This window comes from Falco biarmicus, chromosome 2, assembly GCF_023638135.1.
Source record: "Falco biarmicus isolate bFalBia1 chromosome 2, bFalBia1.pri, whole genome shotgun sequence".
Taxonomy (NCBI): Eukaryota; Metazoa; Chordata; class Aves; order Falconiformes; family Falconidae; genus Falco; species Falco biarmicus.
Window position 1 is genome coordinate 7623403 of NC_079289.1, and position 15883 is coordinate 7639285.

General features: G+C 40.5%; 1 protein-coding gene across 11 annotated transcripts in view; it reads left to right on the forward strand.

Annotated features, from left to right (window-relative positions):
- Positions 1-15883, forward strand: part of DLG2 (discs large MAGUK scaffold protein 2) — a 1040391-nt gene that overhangs the window by 144640 nt on the left and 879868 nt on the right. For 9 of the 11 annotated variants that reach the window (XM_056327218.1, XM_056327222.1, XM_056327223.1 and 6 more), the window contains one exon: positions 1225-1323. In XM_056327218.1, coding sequence (XP_056183193.1) covers positions 1225-1323 — 99 coding nt within the window. Of the gene's footprint in view, positions 1-1224; positions 1324-8548; positions 9053-15883 lie in introns of those variants that run through there. The other 2 variants (XM_056327231.1, XM_056327233.1) reach the window with 1 other exon arrangement.

Genomic DNA, 15883 nt, shown 5'->3' on the forward strand with positions numbered 1-15883 from the left:
AAAAGCACGTGTCTAAGTAGTTGCCTGGATTGGGGCCAACGTTCAGTCTTTTGCTGGACGGAGCCCTAAGTAAACAATCTAGTATCAGAGGAGAAAACATTTGCACATGTGGATGTGATTTGGCTGCTTCTGTGGCACTGGCTTGTTGTTTTCTAAGTTGTGTTGGCAATAGCTGGACTATTTAAAATGCTAACAATTTCTTGCCTGTTGTGTTAACATTGACTGCACTGCTGGTGCACAGGCTAAAAAAAGGATGGGTCCACATCACTCGTGGTGTCTGTGATGCTCAGCACTGACAGAAGCAAGACACTGTGCTCTGTTTAAGTTCACTCTGCTTTCCTGTTCGTGCTCTTGCAAAGTGCCCAGAAATTTTCTGAGATCTGAGTTCCTGGCAGCCATTGTGTTTCATTCAAGGGCTAATTCTTCAAGCACATTTTTGCAGGGCAGAGCATTGTAAACATATATGTCATTTATAATATTTATTGTCTTAATGCAAAACCTACAATAATGTATTAGGTTTCCAGCAGGAAAATTGAAAAAACAAATACAGCCTTTTACTGCATCTTTTATTAAAGATATTTGAAAAAAATACCATGTGTTTTTTGAGGGTTTTCTGTAAGTAATTGAAGACTGAAATCTGTGTAAATGAAGGAAAGGTAACAGAAAACCCACAACATTTGAATTTAAAAGATTTGCAAATATGGCTACTACACAAGCATGAAACCCTTTCGAAAATATGACGCTTAAGAGAATGTAATGAATTAGAAATAAGAAAACAAACCAGGTCATTCAGTTGGTGCTGTAAGGAGATCTATTCCTGCAGCTGCTCCAGCTGAAGACCCCGTCACCACCCATGGGCCTTTTTTGGCAGGGCACTGATTCCTTCCCTACATCCGTGTTCAATGTTGAGAGCTGCAAAGCACCTTGAATGCCTTCTGAATTCAACCAGAGATTATGATAAGCATCATCTTGTAGACTTAGCCTATTAAGATTTTCACAGAGTGCCATAAGATTAAACAGATTTCACAGAGTGGCTATAAGATTAAACTCAGAAATTTTTGCATGACAAAACACTCAGGTGAAAATCTTGTGTGAGAGCCACCTGATATTTATCTGAATTCAGGCTACCTTTTGTATGTGCTTGCTAATCTTTACATTTAAGTGTAATAGAATTACAGTGTACATCTCAGCTAGTTTATCTAATTTTTTCCACCCCCTCTTTAGTCTGCAGCTTCCAATGGATCAGAAGGATCTGGACGAGGCGGTGAACACAATAAAGAGAACCAGACTTTGGAAAATTATGTGGTAGACATGAAGACAAAGGTATGGTCCACCCTTTTGTGATGGAGAATGAAATCTTTATTTAGTCAAGTTTTGTTGGAGGTGAATAGTGTAGAATATATTGAATCTGAGCTCCCGTCGTCCTTTTTTTGCTGCTTAATGACTGCATGTACATTATCGCATTCAAATGAAGCTTATGGCTGCAATTTATTGCTGTATGCTACTATCCCTGTGCATTTTATGCTGTCCTAGGCAGGATTTACTTTTTATTTTTGCGTGAAAATGTTGTTAATATCTGCGTTGGTTCTACAGGATTGCTGCTCTCAAGGTGTTGTCATTTCAGTGTATTTTTGAAGTCCAAGGTGTTGTGCAGTTAGTAAATTTTATTCAAGGTGTTTTCAGTCTCTATGTGTTGTAGTTTATTTTTGGTCTGGAGTCAGCGTGGAAGAATATGAATGTCAGTTAAGTGATGATTTTTGTGTGGGCAGTCTAATGATACCTACCATAAAACTTGGCTGAATAATAAGCCAAGCAATGTGACTTCATGGTTGTGGTAAGGGGGTGTGTTACACTTCTCTTTGTGACAGTCTTGGGGCATGCAATGACGAAGTTGTGTTTCATTATAATATTGCTGTTATTTTCATAGGTTCACAACTTGGCTGGAACAATTCTCTTGGGCTTAAATGTTATGTAGACTTTCAGCCTTGAAATCGTTGTGTATTTTATCTTTTCTAAGTGAAAGAAAATTATTAAGTTTTCTTTTGAAGTTAATAAACTGGAAACATGATGAGAAGAAAACAGACATTAACTGAGTTGGCATGCTTATGATCCTTGTATTACTATCTTTGTAGACTAGAGTGAAAGTTGTTTCTAACAGTGGAAACGTGCAGATTATTCCTATTGTCTAAGCTTTACCATGGGCTTTGTTTACATTCCTGGATTGATTTCTCTTGCTTGTTAGCTATTCAAGATCTAAAGAACTAATGGTCTAGCATGACTTTCTGAGTTTGTTGTGTTGCTGTGTTCCCAGCTGATCAGAAAAAAAATTTGTACCATATTAGGACCATGGTGCTGCTTGAGAGCTGAAATACAAGAACACGTATACTCATCAAAATTTATCTCTATATTTATGGAAGAAATGATTTCCCCAAAGCAAGGAATTATCAAAAGCTTAATATATCCCCTAAATACGTTGTGTCTGTGAGGATGTTGTAGAAATCAAGGGATGTAGTGGATGTCAGCCCAATTTCACAGCATCATTTCCAGTATGTATGCCCAACTGAACAATGCACCATCCTCCCTGCTTAGAGATGTTGTGAACTCCTGGTCTCAATGTCTCTCCATCAGCAATTCTAAGTCTACATTTTCATGCTGTTTGTAGCTCTCCCAGTACAAAACGTACATGAGAGTAAACTCCAAAACCTGCCAATTCTGTTGCCAAACTCTTAAGGCGTTCAGAGCTGTGAGTGGTATTTTCTTCAGTTCCCAGTACCATGGGATAGCAGATGTTTTGTTTTCATTTCCTGGAGCTTGAGGTTTAGTATGTCAGTTCATTTGAAGGAGTTGTTTCATCTGATTTCTTTTTCAAGTGACTGTGCTCGAGTGTCAGTGGCCCGGTGCTATGACAGTGACACATTGCTATTTACGACTGGCTACATGCTTAAACATATGCACCAGAGCTTTTCAGTTGCTGATGATCAATTGATTGTTAGATTTACTTCCCCAGGCAGAACTCTCAAGAATTAAAATGAACTCTTCATTCACCATGGATCTTGAGAGCTGAGAGCCACTTCAGGACATATTGCCCTTGCATACCGTGTTTCTATTGCAGAGCATTGCAGCCCACACAAAGCTGGCGGAGCATTTGTAACTGAAGCACTTCTGTTTCGTTCTGAATAAGGGATTTGTGGGAAGCCAGGGAAAACAATTATGGCTTTGTATGGGAAATAATAGATCATAAAATATTAAGTATAATTTTGAAATTAATGAAGTTGCAGAGCTTTCAAAAGGGTAGCTTATCCAAGGCCCTTCAGAGCTGTGGGATGGCTCAGGGACCTTTCTCTATCCTCTGCTCCACACCCTGTGACTATAAATGTGCGTTCCCTACAACCCTGCAAGTCATACTCACTTCACAGCTTGTCTCACTGTCTTCTCATAAGCCCCTAAACTGGTGAGTTTGTGGGAATGAGACTACTAGGGAGGCTGCACTGTCTTCATCTTTGGAGATTTTCAAGATCAGACTGGATAACGGCCTGGGATAACCTGAGCAGACCTTACTGCTGGACCTACTCTGAGCAGGAAGTTGGAATGAAGAACCTGCTCAGGTCCTTTCCATTGTCACTTATCTCATATTCCTTTGACTGCCTTGACTCCTGGAGAGGAAGGGAAGCAACCACCCTGCTGTCCCACTGAGCACCCTTGGAAGCCAATGACTTTACACACCACTGGGTGCAGCAGCCCAGGGCCAGGTGCTAGAACAAGGCCCTCAGCAAACAGCATGAGCGAAGTGCACGTTGTCTATTAAAAACCCAAAAGTAGCTTTTTTCCCTTGTGATTGAATGCTGGGATAGCGCTGGGCTAAAGTGGTGTGAGCTCCCATATAACAAAAGGGTGGTAAACCGGGCATGGACTTGGGGCAGGAAGACATGAAATCCTTTCCACAGCTGTGAAGCAGAAAACAAACCTTTTTCTGTGGCTGTTGAGCCTGGGGCCACCGTGGCCACTTGGGCGCAGAGTCCTTGTGATGAAGGAGCGGAGCTATCTGCCCAGCCTTTACTTCTCCCCATGCCCGTTTTACCATCTACCTGCAGGGCTCTCAGCGGCAAGGTCTGTGCTTCCCTATGGAAAAGAAAATTATCTTTTTCTTTTCATTGAGAAAGGTACCAGCCAGATAAACTGGTCAGGATTCAAACATTGATTGTGCTAAATAGCAGTGAAATTTGCCATGCAAGGAGAAGGGAATGGTTCTTGTTGTAGCTTCTGCCCAAGACTCTCGTGGGCCCGAGGCCAGCTGCAGAGCTGCTGCAGTCAGGAGGGGCAGAACTGCTAATTTGTTGATCTTTAAATTAACACCAGCACTCATGGGCTTCTGGTTCAGCCTGGGAACTGCATTAAAATTCTCAGTGACTAAAGTATACAGAACTTCATGCCTTCTGAAATTTGTATTAACTTCTCTTCCTGGCTGAAGCAGGATTTATTCTGACATCTCATCTGTAATATAGCTCTTAAGTGCATATCCAGGATCTGCAAGATGACTAGATTCTCTCTCTCTCTCTTTTTTTTTTTTTTTTTTTTTTTTTGGGTGTGTGTATGTGTAGCACAAAACAGTCGTAATAAAGAGGCTATATCATGAGCTTTTCACTTCTGGCACTTAATTACTCAAATAACTTGTATCCTGGTGTTAGCCCACTAACCAACCAATTGTGATGCACAGCAGCCTAGCTGGAACTGGGCTCAAGTGGTAAAAACGAGCTTTGATCATAAAGACATAAGTTGATGGCTACATCAATTGCCCTTTTGGAAGAGACGTAATCAGGAAATTATTTAGTTGTAGCTTGTTTGGGTGCAATATAAGACCTGAAAAGAAGAAAGGGAATAAAACACCATGTGAAAGACTGGCAATTTAATGCCATCAAGTACTCCATAGTACACAATTTAAGATGCACATAAATCTTTCTCCACATTTGTAATGGGATGTGTGTGTTTGTGTTCTCTGTGTAGGTGCACAGAGCTCTAAATACTGACTGGCTACATTTTGTAAGATGTTGACATTACTAATGCTGTGTTAGCAGTATGGTAGATGCCTCCCTTCTTAGTGTCTACTCCAAAACTTGGAGATCTAGTACTCTTGTTTTTCTAAATTTCTACTGTTTAAATTAGAGATAATAATGCAGCCAATTGTGCATTATTTTTATTTTTTTTAAAAAAATCAGCTTCTCTTTACAGTTTTTGCTCTATGATATTTGGGTTTCAAGACAATTTAAGAAATGTTTAAAAGGCTGTGTCATGAAAGAGTTATGAAAGAGTTAAAAAAATCAGAGAATGCTTCCTATTGGTTTCAGGTTTTACAGAAGCTTGCTTTACAAAGACTGAGTTCAGCTGGATGTTACAGGCTCTGGTTCTAAATATAACTGCCTAATTAAACCCTATGCTTTTGTTATCCAAGTGGAAGTACCTGGATACAGTGAAGGTTTTAATGCCAGAAAGGAGCACTAAATTGCCCAGTCTAAACTACTGCATTATGTGTATATATATATATATACCATCATATTTCACCCACTCACCTCATATTGTTTGTTTTCATATGGCTTGAAACCAGACACCTTGGTAAAGTTAGAGGAGAAGGAAGCAGTTACCTGGGTAATTGGTTTTCACATGGTGGTCCACAGAGCCACTGGTATCTAGTTGTTATTCTTCCAGTATTAAGGCTTCCCAAGAGTGAAAGCTCATCACAGAGGTTATTTTTGACCATCTAAATCAACTACAAGCAACTACAAACCATCCCTTTTCACCCCAGATGGCTGCCTGTCAATTTGTTTGGTTTTTGGGTCAAGTCTTTCTATAGTTGATTTCAGTCATGATTATATGTACAGATAACACGAAGGCTGGAAGAGCAGAGGAAAAAAATAGAACTAAGCAGCAATATGACCTGCAGAAATTAGAGCAGAAGGAGATTCTGCTAATGAAGGGTAAAGCAGACCGAGGATTTGAAAATCTTATACTTGCAGATAAAAAATGAATGGAAAAAGTATCTAGTTGGAGGAACAAAATGAAGCAGCCCAGTCTCTCTTTTGGGTTTGGGATGAGTTGTAATGAAAATGAGGAGTTCTATCCTTGTTTGGGTTTGGGATGAGTAGTTTGTCATGAAAATGAGGAACTGTATCCTTTGGAGAAACACTGGAGACCCATTGGGAGTCATCTGTCCCAATGCTGCAGCCTTGCCTTTGTCAAGTCATTGAACAATGTGTGTTAGAAGGCAAGACTAGGAGCACTGGAAACCAAAACAAGCACCTAGAAGGATGGAGCTGTGCCCCATGTCCCCAGGAGCATGGGTCTCCTCTGTCTGGGGCTACAAGAGATCCTGAGAGTAAGAAGTAGGCGGTGTTATTTCGGGGAGCATGCTGCTCAGCGATGCACTAAGCTTGGGGAGCACACGTGCCAATCCTGCCCTGTTCCAGGCTCGTTGTTGCATTTTATGGAAGGAGTGACAGTCAAAAGTTGGAGGAGTGCAGAAGGAACTTTCACGTACACTGATGGAGCCTGATTTTCCGAGACACACACATGAGTTATGTTGTTCACATAAAGGGCCTCAAAGGGGTCAGACCCTCTGCTTTTCATATAAGCTGTTAAGACGATCCTGAATTCACTGGGACCGTCTCACAGGAGTATAGTTACTTGTAAGTAAAAGCATTTACAGATCATGCGCTTGGAGACCAATTTCAAAATACATCTCCATATGCCAGTTTCAAGTATGGTATGAAATTTTACAGCCAAGTCATTAGGTAATTATATGTATGGAAATATTTCACACCTTACTAGATCAGCTTGAATCTACCAATTGGAAGGGAGCAAAGTGTTGGATGCTTTACATCCAAGTGTTAAAATATCTCCTGATTTTAGAGCTGACTGAATTCCCTTTTACCCTACTGTGCTTAGAACACAAGTGTGACTTAGGTTAGACAACCTGAATGGGTTAATTGCTCTTAAGAAGATGGTTAATTGGTTCTTGCTTCGAGGATGTTTGAAAGTTTTCTGTTTCAGATAATTTATAGTTTAATGTACTTGTCTGACTGCTTGGCTACTGGACTAAACCTCAGCAGGGAGAAAATGTGCAGGTCCCAGTGCAGCCTGTAAACACAAATCAGGTTTGTTTTGTGCACATGTGGTTGCTCAGAGTGAGTGAGTTTTAGATGCAGTCGTAAGTGCTCTGGAGACTTTCTCTTTAACATGTTGTATCCACCAAGACTTTAACAGTTGGGGGAGGGTTGGTTGCTCTCTGACCACATATCTGATTCACTATGGATTTTGTAACTTTGGTAGCAGTGACCTCATTTTGGCAAAATCATGTGTGTCATTTACTGAGCCTCTTGCTGCTTTAGCAATCACAAGAATATTAGGGTTATAACCTGAGTAATTTATGGAAGAGAGATGACTTTAAATATCCTTTTATTTTCTTGGAAAGTCTTATTTTATTGAAAACATATTTCAGCTCTAAGTGAGAATGAGGGATCCTCAGTAAAGCACCCAGGGGGAATTGTGCTGTCCAGTGTGTTGAAAAGGTGAATTGTAATGTATGGGTGTCTAGACGTTTCCTCTTGTTGCTGTCAACAGTCCAGTTGGCTGTATTTTTTTTTCCAGTGAATAGGAGCATTGATTTTCCTCTCTCTTTGGCCAGAGCTTTCATTTTACATATCATTCCCCTTCTGTGTCTCTTTCTTTCTCCCTCCCTCTTTCTTCTCTCGCTCTCTCTTCCTCTATCTGTAAGAGAGGGAAGACTTTGAGAGCTGACAGCGAGCTTTCTAACTCAGAATGATTCATGTAAGACACCTGAAAGGCAAGCTCTGCACCAGCATCACTGCAAGAAAGGTAGGGCTTTGGGGGCTAGTCTGTAGAACACGGGATAAATTGATTAAGTCTGCGGATCAGTCAAAGATACAGAGAAAGTTTGGGAGAGAACTTAAGGAGTTTTTAAGCTCCGTTGTTGAAGATGCTTTCTTTTAGCTAAAACTTTGATGTATTTTTCATAAATGGGGGGAAAAAGATGCCCCTCTGCAGCTTTGAATAATGTATATAATGTGGTTTGTTTGTATTTTTTCTGTGGATGGTAAACTAATTATATCACTGTTGTGCTTCACAGACCTGCGTGCATGTGTAAATATGCAATTCCCTTTTTTTCCCCCGACTGATTATTTTCTGTTACACTTTCTGAAAGTTCGCCTTATCCAGCTGTTATTCATATTCACTTCCTGAATCCGAATGTGACCTGGCAATTCTGAGGGATTGTAAATGTGACGCATGAGCTCTCGCGCACACCTTAATGTTTCAATCACGCACTTCAAGCAATAAGTGTTTGTAGGAATCATGCTCTTAATAAAAATCCTTACAAGCCAAAGCAGTTGTTTTGGCAGGGAAGTGACAGCGCTTTGATAGATGGGCCTGATAGTTGTGTGTGTTGTGCTTGCTTGGAGTTAGTAGAAAAGAGGAGGGAGACAGCGAGCGAAAGGGGGGAGAGGAAAAAAAAAAGACAGGGAAGGAGAGAGCGAGAGGGAGAGAGACTGAGAGAGAAGGAGGGGGGGGGGAGAGGAGAGAGAGAGACTTGGCAAAGGAAATCTTATGGGTATACTGAAACAGCAGATCAGAATTGTGAAACCAGAGCCAGGGCTGAAATGTGATGCTTTTTGCTCTTTTGTGCTTGTTGTGGTTCTCATCTTCCCCTTTAGAAGGCTGTATACCATTCAACAGAATATTTTGATCACAGATTGAACAATGCAGCAATCAAGCCTGATAAGCCACCTGGAAGTTTTGCTTGAGACGATTTCTAGTGGGTTTACTGATCCCTGTGAGCATCATGACTGCCTTTAGCATTGTGGAGGAGGACTCGAGTTTCTTATGAGGGCCCCACTTGGAAAAGCAGGCTGTGCAGATTCAAGCCTCCGGTTCTGTTCATGCTGTTCAAAAGCCTTTCCTCACCCTTGCTGATTTGTTTTTATGATTTACATACATTCCTGTGGAGATTTACAGAATGGATTGTCTGTGCATTGTCACGACCAAGGTAGGACTGGAAACGTTGCTGTTATGTGTACATATTTCTCTGCTATTTTTCTGTTCCTGTAATTAAATAGATTTGAGCATGTACTGTGTCATGTTGCAAGATAAAGTGATAAATAAGCTTTGCTTCAATGAGCATTTTGTTCTCTTTTTCTGTGGATTATGCAGTTCGTCTCTATATCACTTCCTAAATGATATGTAATTTACTTATTTTTACTAGCAAAAGGAAAATTATTTCATATTTTATCTTAGCCTATGCTTGTGTCTATTAATATCTCTAGCTACTAGAGCACTTCCAGAATACGTGGTATAATGCACATATTTTCTCAGTTTATCAGTTTATTCTGTAAACTAAAGAATATGAAAAAAAAGGGGGCATTATATGGGTCCTGGGATTTTAAAGAGGCCAATCAGACGTAGTTTAGGTAGTCATGATGTTTCTGATTGGAGAGATGCAAGTTTCTTGTGGCTTATTGTGGCTTTTTGGGGGGAAAAACATAGCTTACTTTTGCATCTTTAGGCCTGAAAAAATAAGAATACTTTGGTCCCAGTTCAGCACTCTTGTCCTGGTGTTAGATCTATCCTGGCTGTTTGGGAACGGTGCTTCTCAATAATTCTTTCCAAACGTGCATGTAAACATTTTTTTACTCACAACACCACCGGCAGGATTTAGGGTTAAGGACGCTTCCCGGCTTAAAGATCTTGGTTAGGGATAAACTGAACAATTCCTTGAGATGTCCTCAAACTTAGCAAACCAACTTAATGTTAGATGACAGGGAGATAATTGGGGACCTCCCTCCCTGTTGCTACAGGGCAGGCGGCTCACTGCGTGTTTCCAACTGCGTTTGCACATGGTGATAGTATTTATAAGAAGCAGTTATTAGGGGAAGCTCAGGCATTGGGGTTCAGCACAGTTGCTTTCTGTTCTGGTTTATTGTTGACTTGCAGCATTTCCATGGGTCTTGCAAAATGTCTGGGGTAGCCACAACACCTGAAGGCTGCGTAAATGGTAAGGCAAACCAATGGTTAGCACTGCCGTTTTTTGTGTCAGGGCCATGCAAGACGAGGTCCCCCCTTCATGATACAGAGAAGGGCAGAAGGAGAACCCCCAGGCACCCATGGGCTGAGCAAAGGGTGGTGGGTGGCTGCCGCAAAAGAGCAGGGAGTGCAGTGGAGCTGCAGAAACAGATGTGAGCTGTCGTTCCCATCTTGCTGGTGGAGAAACCCATATGGGGAAAGAACAGGAGGTGAATGAGGCCACAGATTCTGTGGCCTCATTTACCTCCTGTTCTTTTCAGGTCCTTCTGCTCCCACAAACCGTGCTGAATCTGAGACTACATTCTTAACCTGCCCTGGAGCAGCGCGTAGGTGCCTGCGGGTACCCATTGATGCAATGTCAATGCAAAGCACTTATAAGCGGTGGTGCAGCACCGCTGAACAAAGCTGCAGGATCATGCTAAACATCTGATTCACACTCCCAGATGTTGCTTTCCGATTGAAAATAAGCAGGAAGGTTGAATAACAAAGCTGCAGTCAGACTTACTTCTGGATGTCCGGTGGTGCAGTGGGGACCTGCAACTGCAGCCATCCTTGGCCGTGAGAGTTTGGCAAGGAGGTGTGTAGTAACCGGATGGGACAGCGGAGTAAGTCTACTTTTAAGATGGTACAACTGGGAGAAGAACATGGCCCAGTGCTTTTTTATATATATATCTGGAGACACTGCTTTATTTATTTTATGAAATGGTGATGGAAGTTTCCACTGTAACCTTTTCCCAGGGCCTTTTGGGCAATGACAAACGTAGACTCACCATCACCTCACTGCTGTTGCTCTGAGCAGGGCTCCCAACGCCATTGACACGCAGTATTTTTCCTTCCAGCTTTTCTGTCTCTTGAATCCACCGCTAAATGGCTGAAATGATCGGAAAGTCAAGCGTATGAGCTTCAGATATTCAGCTCCAGATATTCAGTCTTTCCTGCCAACTTTGATGTTGCAATGAGATAGGATTGTCAATTGTAGGTGACCTGCTATTTGGATGCGTATGGGAAGACCATATCATCATATGTAATTGAGCTGAATAATGGAAAAAATCTAGTTTCAGGACACTTTCATCTTGCAAAGGCTTGAAGCCAGATGAACTACAGCTGATTTCCTCATCTTGTTTGGTACCATATTTAACCAGCTGCACCAGTGATGTTTTATTGTATTGATTGATCTACTCTTACATGCTTTATTATGCATTGGAGTAAATCTACTCCCTTTAAACTTAAAAAAAAATTATAGCATCTGTTTATGCCAATTGTCACCAATACAATAAAAGCAGACTTTTTTCAGAACATCTGAGATTTTCAAAAATTAATTTCAATAAGTATGAATTCTGCAGAGCAGCGTATGATCAGTTTTGCCCTAAGATGTGATAATTGTCCTTATTTGAATATCAATTTGTCTGATTTGCTCAAATAATTGCCATTGTCATTCTTGGAAAAGTGGATCTTAATGTCAAGAGCGAGTAAATACATCAGTTTTATTCTTCAGATCTTATAAAAAGTCAAAAGGGAGGAAAAGATGAATGCTATTTAAACTACAAAATGTGAACATTTAAAGAAGTTGACATTTTTAATATGTAGTCATTAAATTTACTCTTGAATTTTCAGTGTTTCCAGTCCATAGAAAATGACATAGATGTGGTGGTGGAGTGAATATGCCCTTGTAGATTACGTACAATGGATCTGAAGACCCCGCTTTGGATCTGTGTGGTGAAAGATGCCATCTAATAAAATTAATTTCTGATGTACCTTGCCAAATCTTAAATGCTACTGACATTTTTTCAGCCAAAATGTAAGCTATGTTTTAGAAAGATTTAAGGCATTAATTTGTACAAATTCTTCCTCTCCTTTTTTATTTCCTCGATGTTTCCATGCGTTTCTGAACCCAGGACTTGGGAAACGCTGAATCAGTCAAGGAGGACTACTTAGGGTCTCCTAGTTTATTTTGATCGATAATGTTTCCAGCATAGCTTCTTTCTTTTACTGTCACATAAGACATGTTATTTGTGGAATTATTTTATCATTAGGAAGAATTCAGTATAAATAAAAGCTTAGGTCAAGACTCCATCCCAGCGGGAGCACCAGGAGTTTTTGAAAAGGAAGAACATTCCCACTGTGCCTCCCAAGAGTCAGAGGCCACATGCTGTCCTCTCCCCTAGCTGTGGGCTCTTCTTCCATCCTTCTGCCTTTTACAGAATTATGAATACAACAGTAGCTGCTTCTGCTGAAAAAGAAAATAGATAGTTCTGTGTTGCCTGACAAGGCTCAATATAACAGGGGTTGCTTCACTGAAACCCTGAGTTCTTGGTGTCAGGTGGCTTAGAAAAGATGATCAGCTTTTCCTAGAAAAAAAAACCCAAAACCACCAGACCAACTCAAAAGCTTTCTGGCCCTTGTTGCTACAAAGGAGAGCTCAGCAGTGGAAACTCTAAAGTTTTAAAACCCACAAGACCAATGAAGGGAAATTAAAATCAGTTTTTCTTTTTCTTTTTTTTTTTTTTTAATATATTTTAATCTCCCTCTTTTAAATGTGGTACCTCTGTCACAAGCAGGGCTAGCTAAAGACCTTCTCCTTGAATAAAGATTTTAAAACTTCCTGAGCAATCCAGTCTAATGTTTTATTATCCTTAACATTTGTTATGGCCCTAAGAACTATCCATGTTGTTTGCCCCTGGTGTCACCTCTTCTTCTGTTTGGAAGCGATATTTTGAGATTTGCTTTAAATCCTGGGTTCTATCACCTGAAAGCTGCTGTGTTCTGAGAAGAGCTTGCAAAGAAATACACAAAGACTTGACACCAAATGAAATAATCCTCATTTATGCAAACCTAACCCACCTGCCGTTATTTGCAGGGCTCCCAAGTTCAGTGTTCTCCAGCTTGTAAACCAGAGAACTGGCCACCTTCAGACCTAGGGAGAATGCCCAGCTTGGTCTCTTAAGTTTTGTTAGCTACAAAAATAAATGTCCATCATCAAAATATTGAAAATTCTGCAACAGTTGTTCCTTCTTAGAGATTCTTGTTGCCAGCTTCCACTTAACTCTGTAGTGGTTTAAGCCAGATCACTCACTACCCAGGTTCCATTGCCACTGGCCAATGTAGGAAGAGACAGTTAAATGTAAATATGATTATTCATGTGAATGGGGAAAAAGATCTTGTAGATGTGGCTTGTTTGTTTGTGTTTTGGTGGCGGTTTTTTTTAGAGTTAATGAAAGACTCAGTTCATTCCATTAGTGAAGAAGTTTGGTGTTTTGGTTTTAGCTTTTTATTTATTTAAGTATGTGTTAGTCAAGTTTGGTAAATTAACAATATCTCACATTTCATGGCTGTCTGTCCAGCACCTTTTCTAAAGATCTAGTTCAAGTGTTTAAAAGAAGGAAATAAAGATGGAAGGGAAAAAAAAAGCACCTGGTTTGTAATGGCGCTGGGAAGCAGGATGATGTGCTTGTTTATGCTGTTAGCTCATACCAAGGCTGAACGTGTACAATTCTGACTGGCAAGTTTGCCAGGAGCCAGTACCATCTGTCTATCCTATTTTCTTCTGCTCATCTGGCAGTATATTTGGAGCAGGGGACACCACTCTATGCACTTAAGGCAAAACTATGATAGATGCGTAAGCAGAAGTCTCAATATGTGCAGCGATCATGGAAAATGAGAAGCCACTGTGGTCAAGTGCGGGACCAACATCTGGCTTAGACCCCTGGGTGTGGTGTGACTCTTCTGTAGGTCTCTCCCATTCCACACACTATCATGCCACTTTGCAGCATGAAGTTAAGACTAACTAAAGCAGAGAAGAGCTGTAAAATTTGCACCTTGTTCTTTTGTCAGCATTAGCTCTCCTTTTCCCATAGTCCCAACATGGAAGACAAGGCAAAATTCAAAGCTCATCCTCCTCAGTAGCATCTCTGGACTGTGAGTGAGGAGTAGCTGTGGCTTGGCTAGTTGACTTTGAAACTACCAGTCCACATTAAGCGTACCGTTATAAATCCCTCTCGATAGTGTGCCATCCTTGGGAAAGGTAGGGGCTGGCCTTGTGTCCCAGTAGGATGCTGTGGATTCCTCAAGTGAGAGGGAAACCCTCATTCAGTATTTAGCCAACACAGCTGGCTCGCAGTGCCAACCCTGATTTCAAGGGTGGTTTTAGAATCTGGCTGAAGAATAGAAAAATGTGGAGGTGGCACCACTGGAGTGACCTTATTGTTCCAGCCTCTCTAATTTAGAGCAGCAGCAAAACCAGTCCCAAGATGCTCTCAGAAGGGCAGGATGGTAAATCAGATCAGGTCATCGGCTGCAGGGGGTGACCAGGTCTGCACACTGTATGCCAGCTGTTGGTCTTACTTTGCAGAGGTGAATCCACTATGAAGTTAAGTTGGATTATTGATTACGGTGGCCTGATGCCAATGCAAATAGGTCACACTTAAAATACTTATTTATGCTGAAATAATAGGCCTTACTGAAGAAAATGGGTCTTTATTGTCCCATCCCCCCTTATATTGTGTTAATCTGAAAAAAACCTCAATATAGAGTTTTAAGAAGTTATCTACTCAGAGAATGAGGTTCAATTTATTTTGTGGGACACAAGATCAGCTGTATGTGTCTGGGGGGCTGTAAAGTCAGTCTCAAAATAAGGAAATTATAAAGCTAGGTATAAATATTGAGGTTGAACCCATGCCTCAGGTGTTGTAGACTATTATAGCCTTCCTAAAACCAGCAGAGCTGTAGAGAGCTATGCTACATGAGGACCCGATTTAAATTTAGCTGGATTTGAAACAAAAAAAAAACAACCACATTTCTATGTGCCCACACGTTGTTAATAGATCTGGGCAACATTTGTTGTTTTTTCTTTGCAAGACTTCAGGCTTTGAATCATTACAGTTTGAAATCATAAACTGCATAGCTACATTTTTTGTGCTGAATTTCCTGGCTATAACAAACCTGAGACAAAGGAAACATAATGATTTTCCCTCCAGAGATTCACATTTAGCTAAAATCAAAATCTTTTTTTCTATAGTCATTATTAGGTGCTGATGAGCACTTCAAACTGTGGTGTTTTCCTGCCAGACCCTAAAAGTGTAATAGTGCTGAATCCATGCAATTTACATGTGATTTAGTAAACTCTCTTCTGAAGTGGTACTTGAGGACGTCTTCGATGACTATGGGCTGGCCGCTAGCTAAACTGCACAGTCTTAGAAGAGTGGGAAGATCCTTTTCATTGATTCCCATTTCTCTTAGCTGGAGAACATACTTAGAGATGTTTGACAGATGGGGAGTGTATCTAAGTATTTATTTCAAATCTTTATTTACCAATGTTAAATTTTGGAACAATTATTGTGAGCCTCTAGCTTTTGGATTTCAAACATTATGAATGTAAACTGATGAGACACATGTTGTCTTTTCTGGAAAAAAAAAACCCATTTTTTGGGGGGAGTCTCAAGAAAATTACACAGAACAAACCAATGCGCACTGCATATGTAATGTCTTGTAATTATATCTTGTCAAAAGCTCAACTTTTTTCTCCTTTATTCTTTAGAAATATGGTAATTGTCCCTTTTCCCTTGTAGTTAATTATAAATTTCAGGAAGAATTAAGTCTGTTAAATCTCTTCTTCCCCCTCGTCCCCCTCCCTTGGTCTCTATGGCAGCAGCAGGAACGGAAAAGAATTACTTTGATCTCCATTTCTGAGTGACGTTTCGTTTCTTCCAAGCATTGACCTTGTTTAGTGCAACTGAAATTTTCAATGGATTTCATTAGATTATAATTTGCTGATCTTAGGGAGATGTCTTTATTGAGGTTG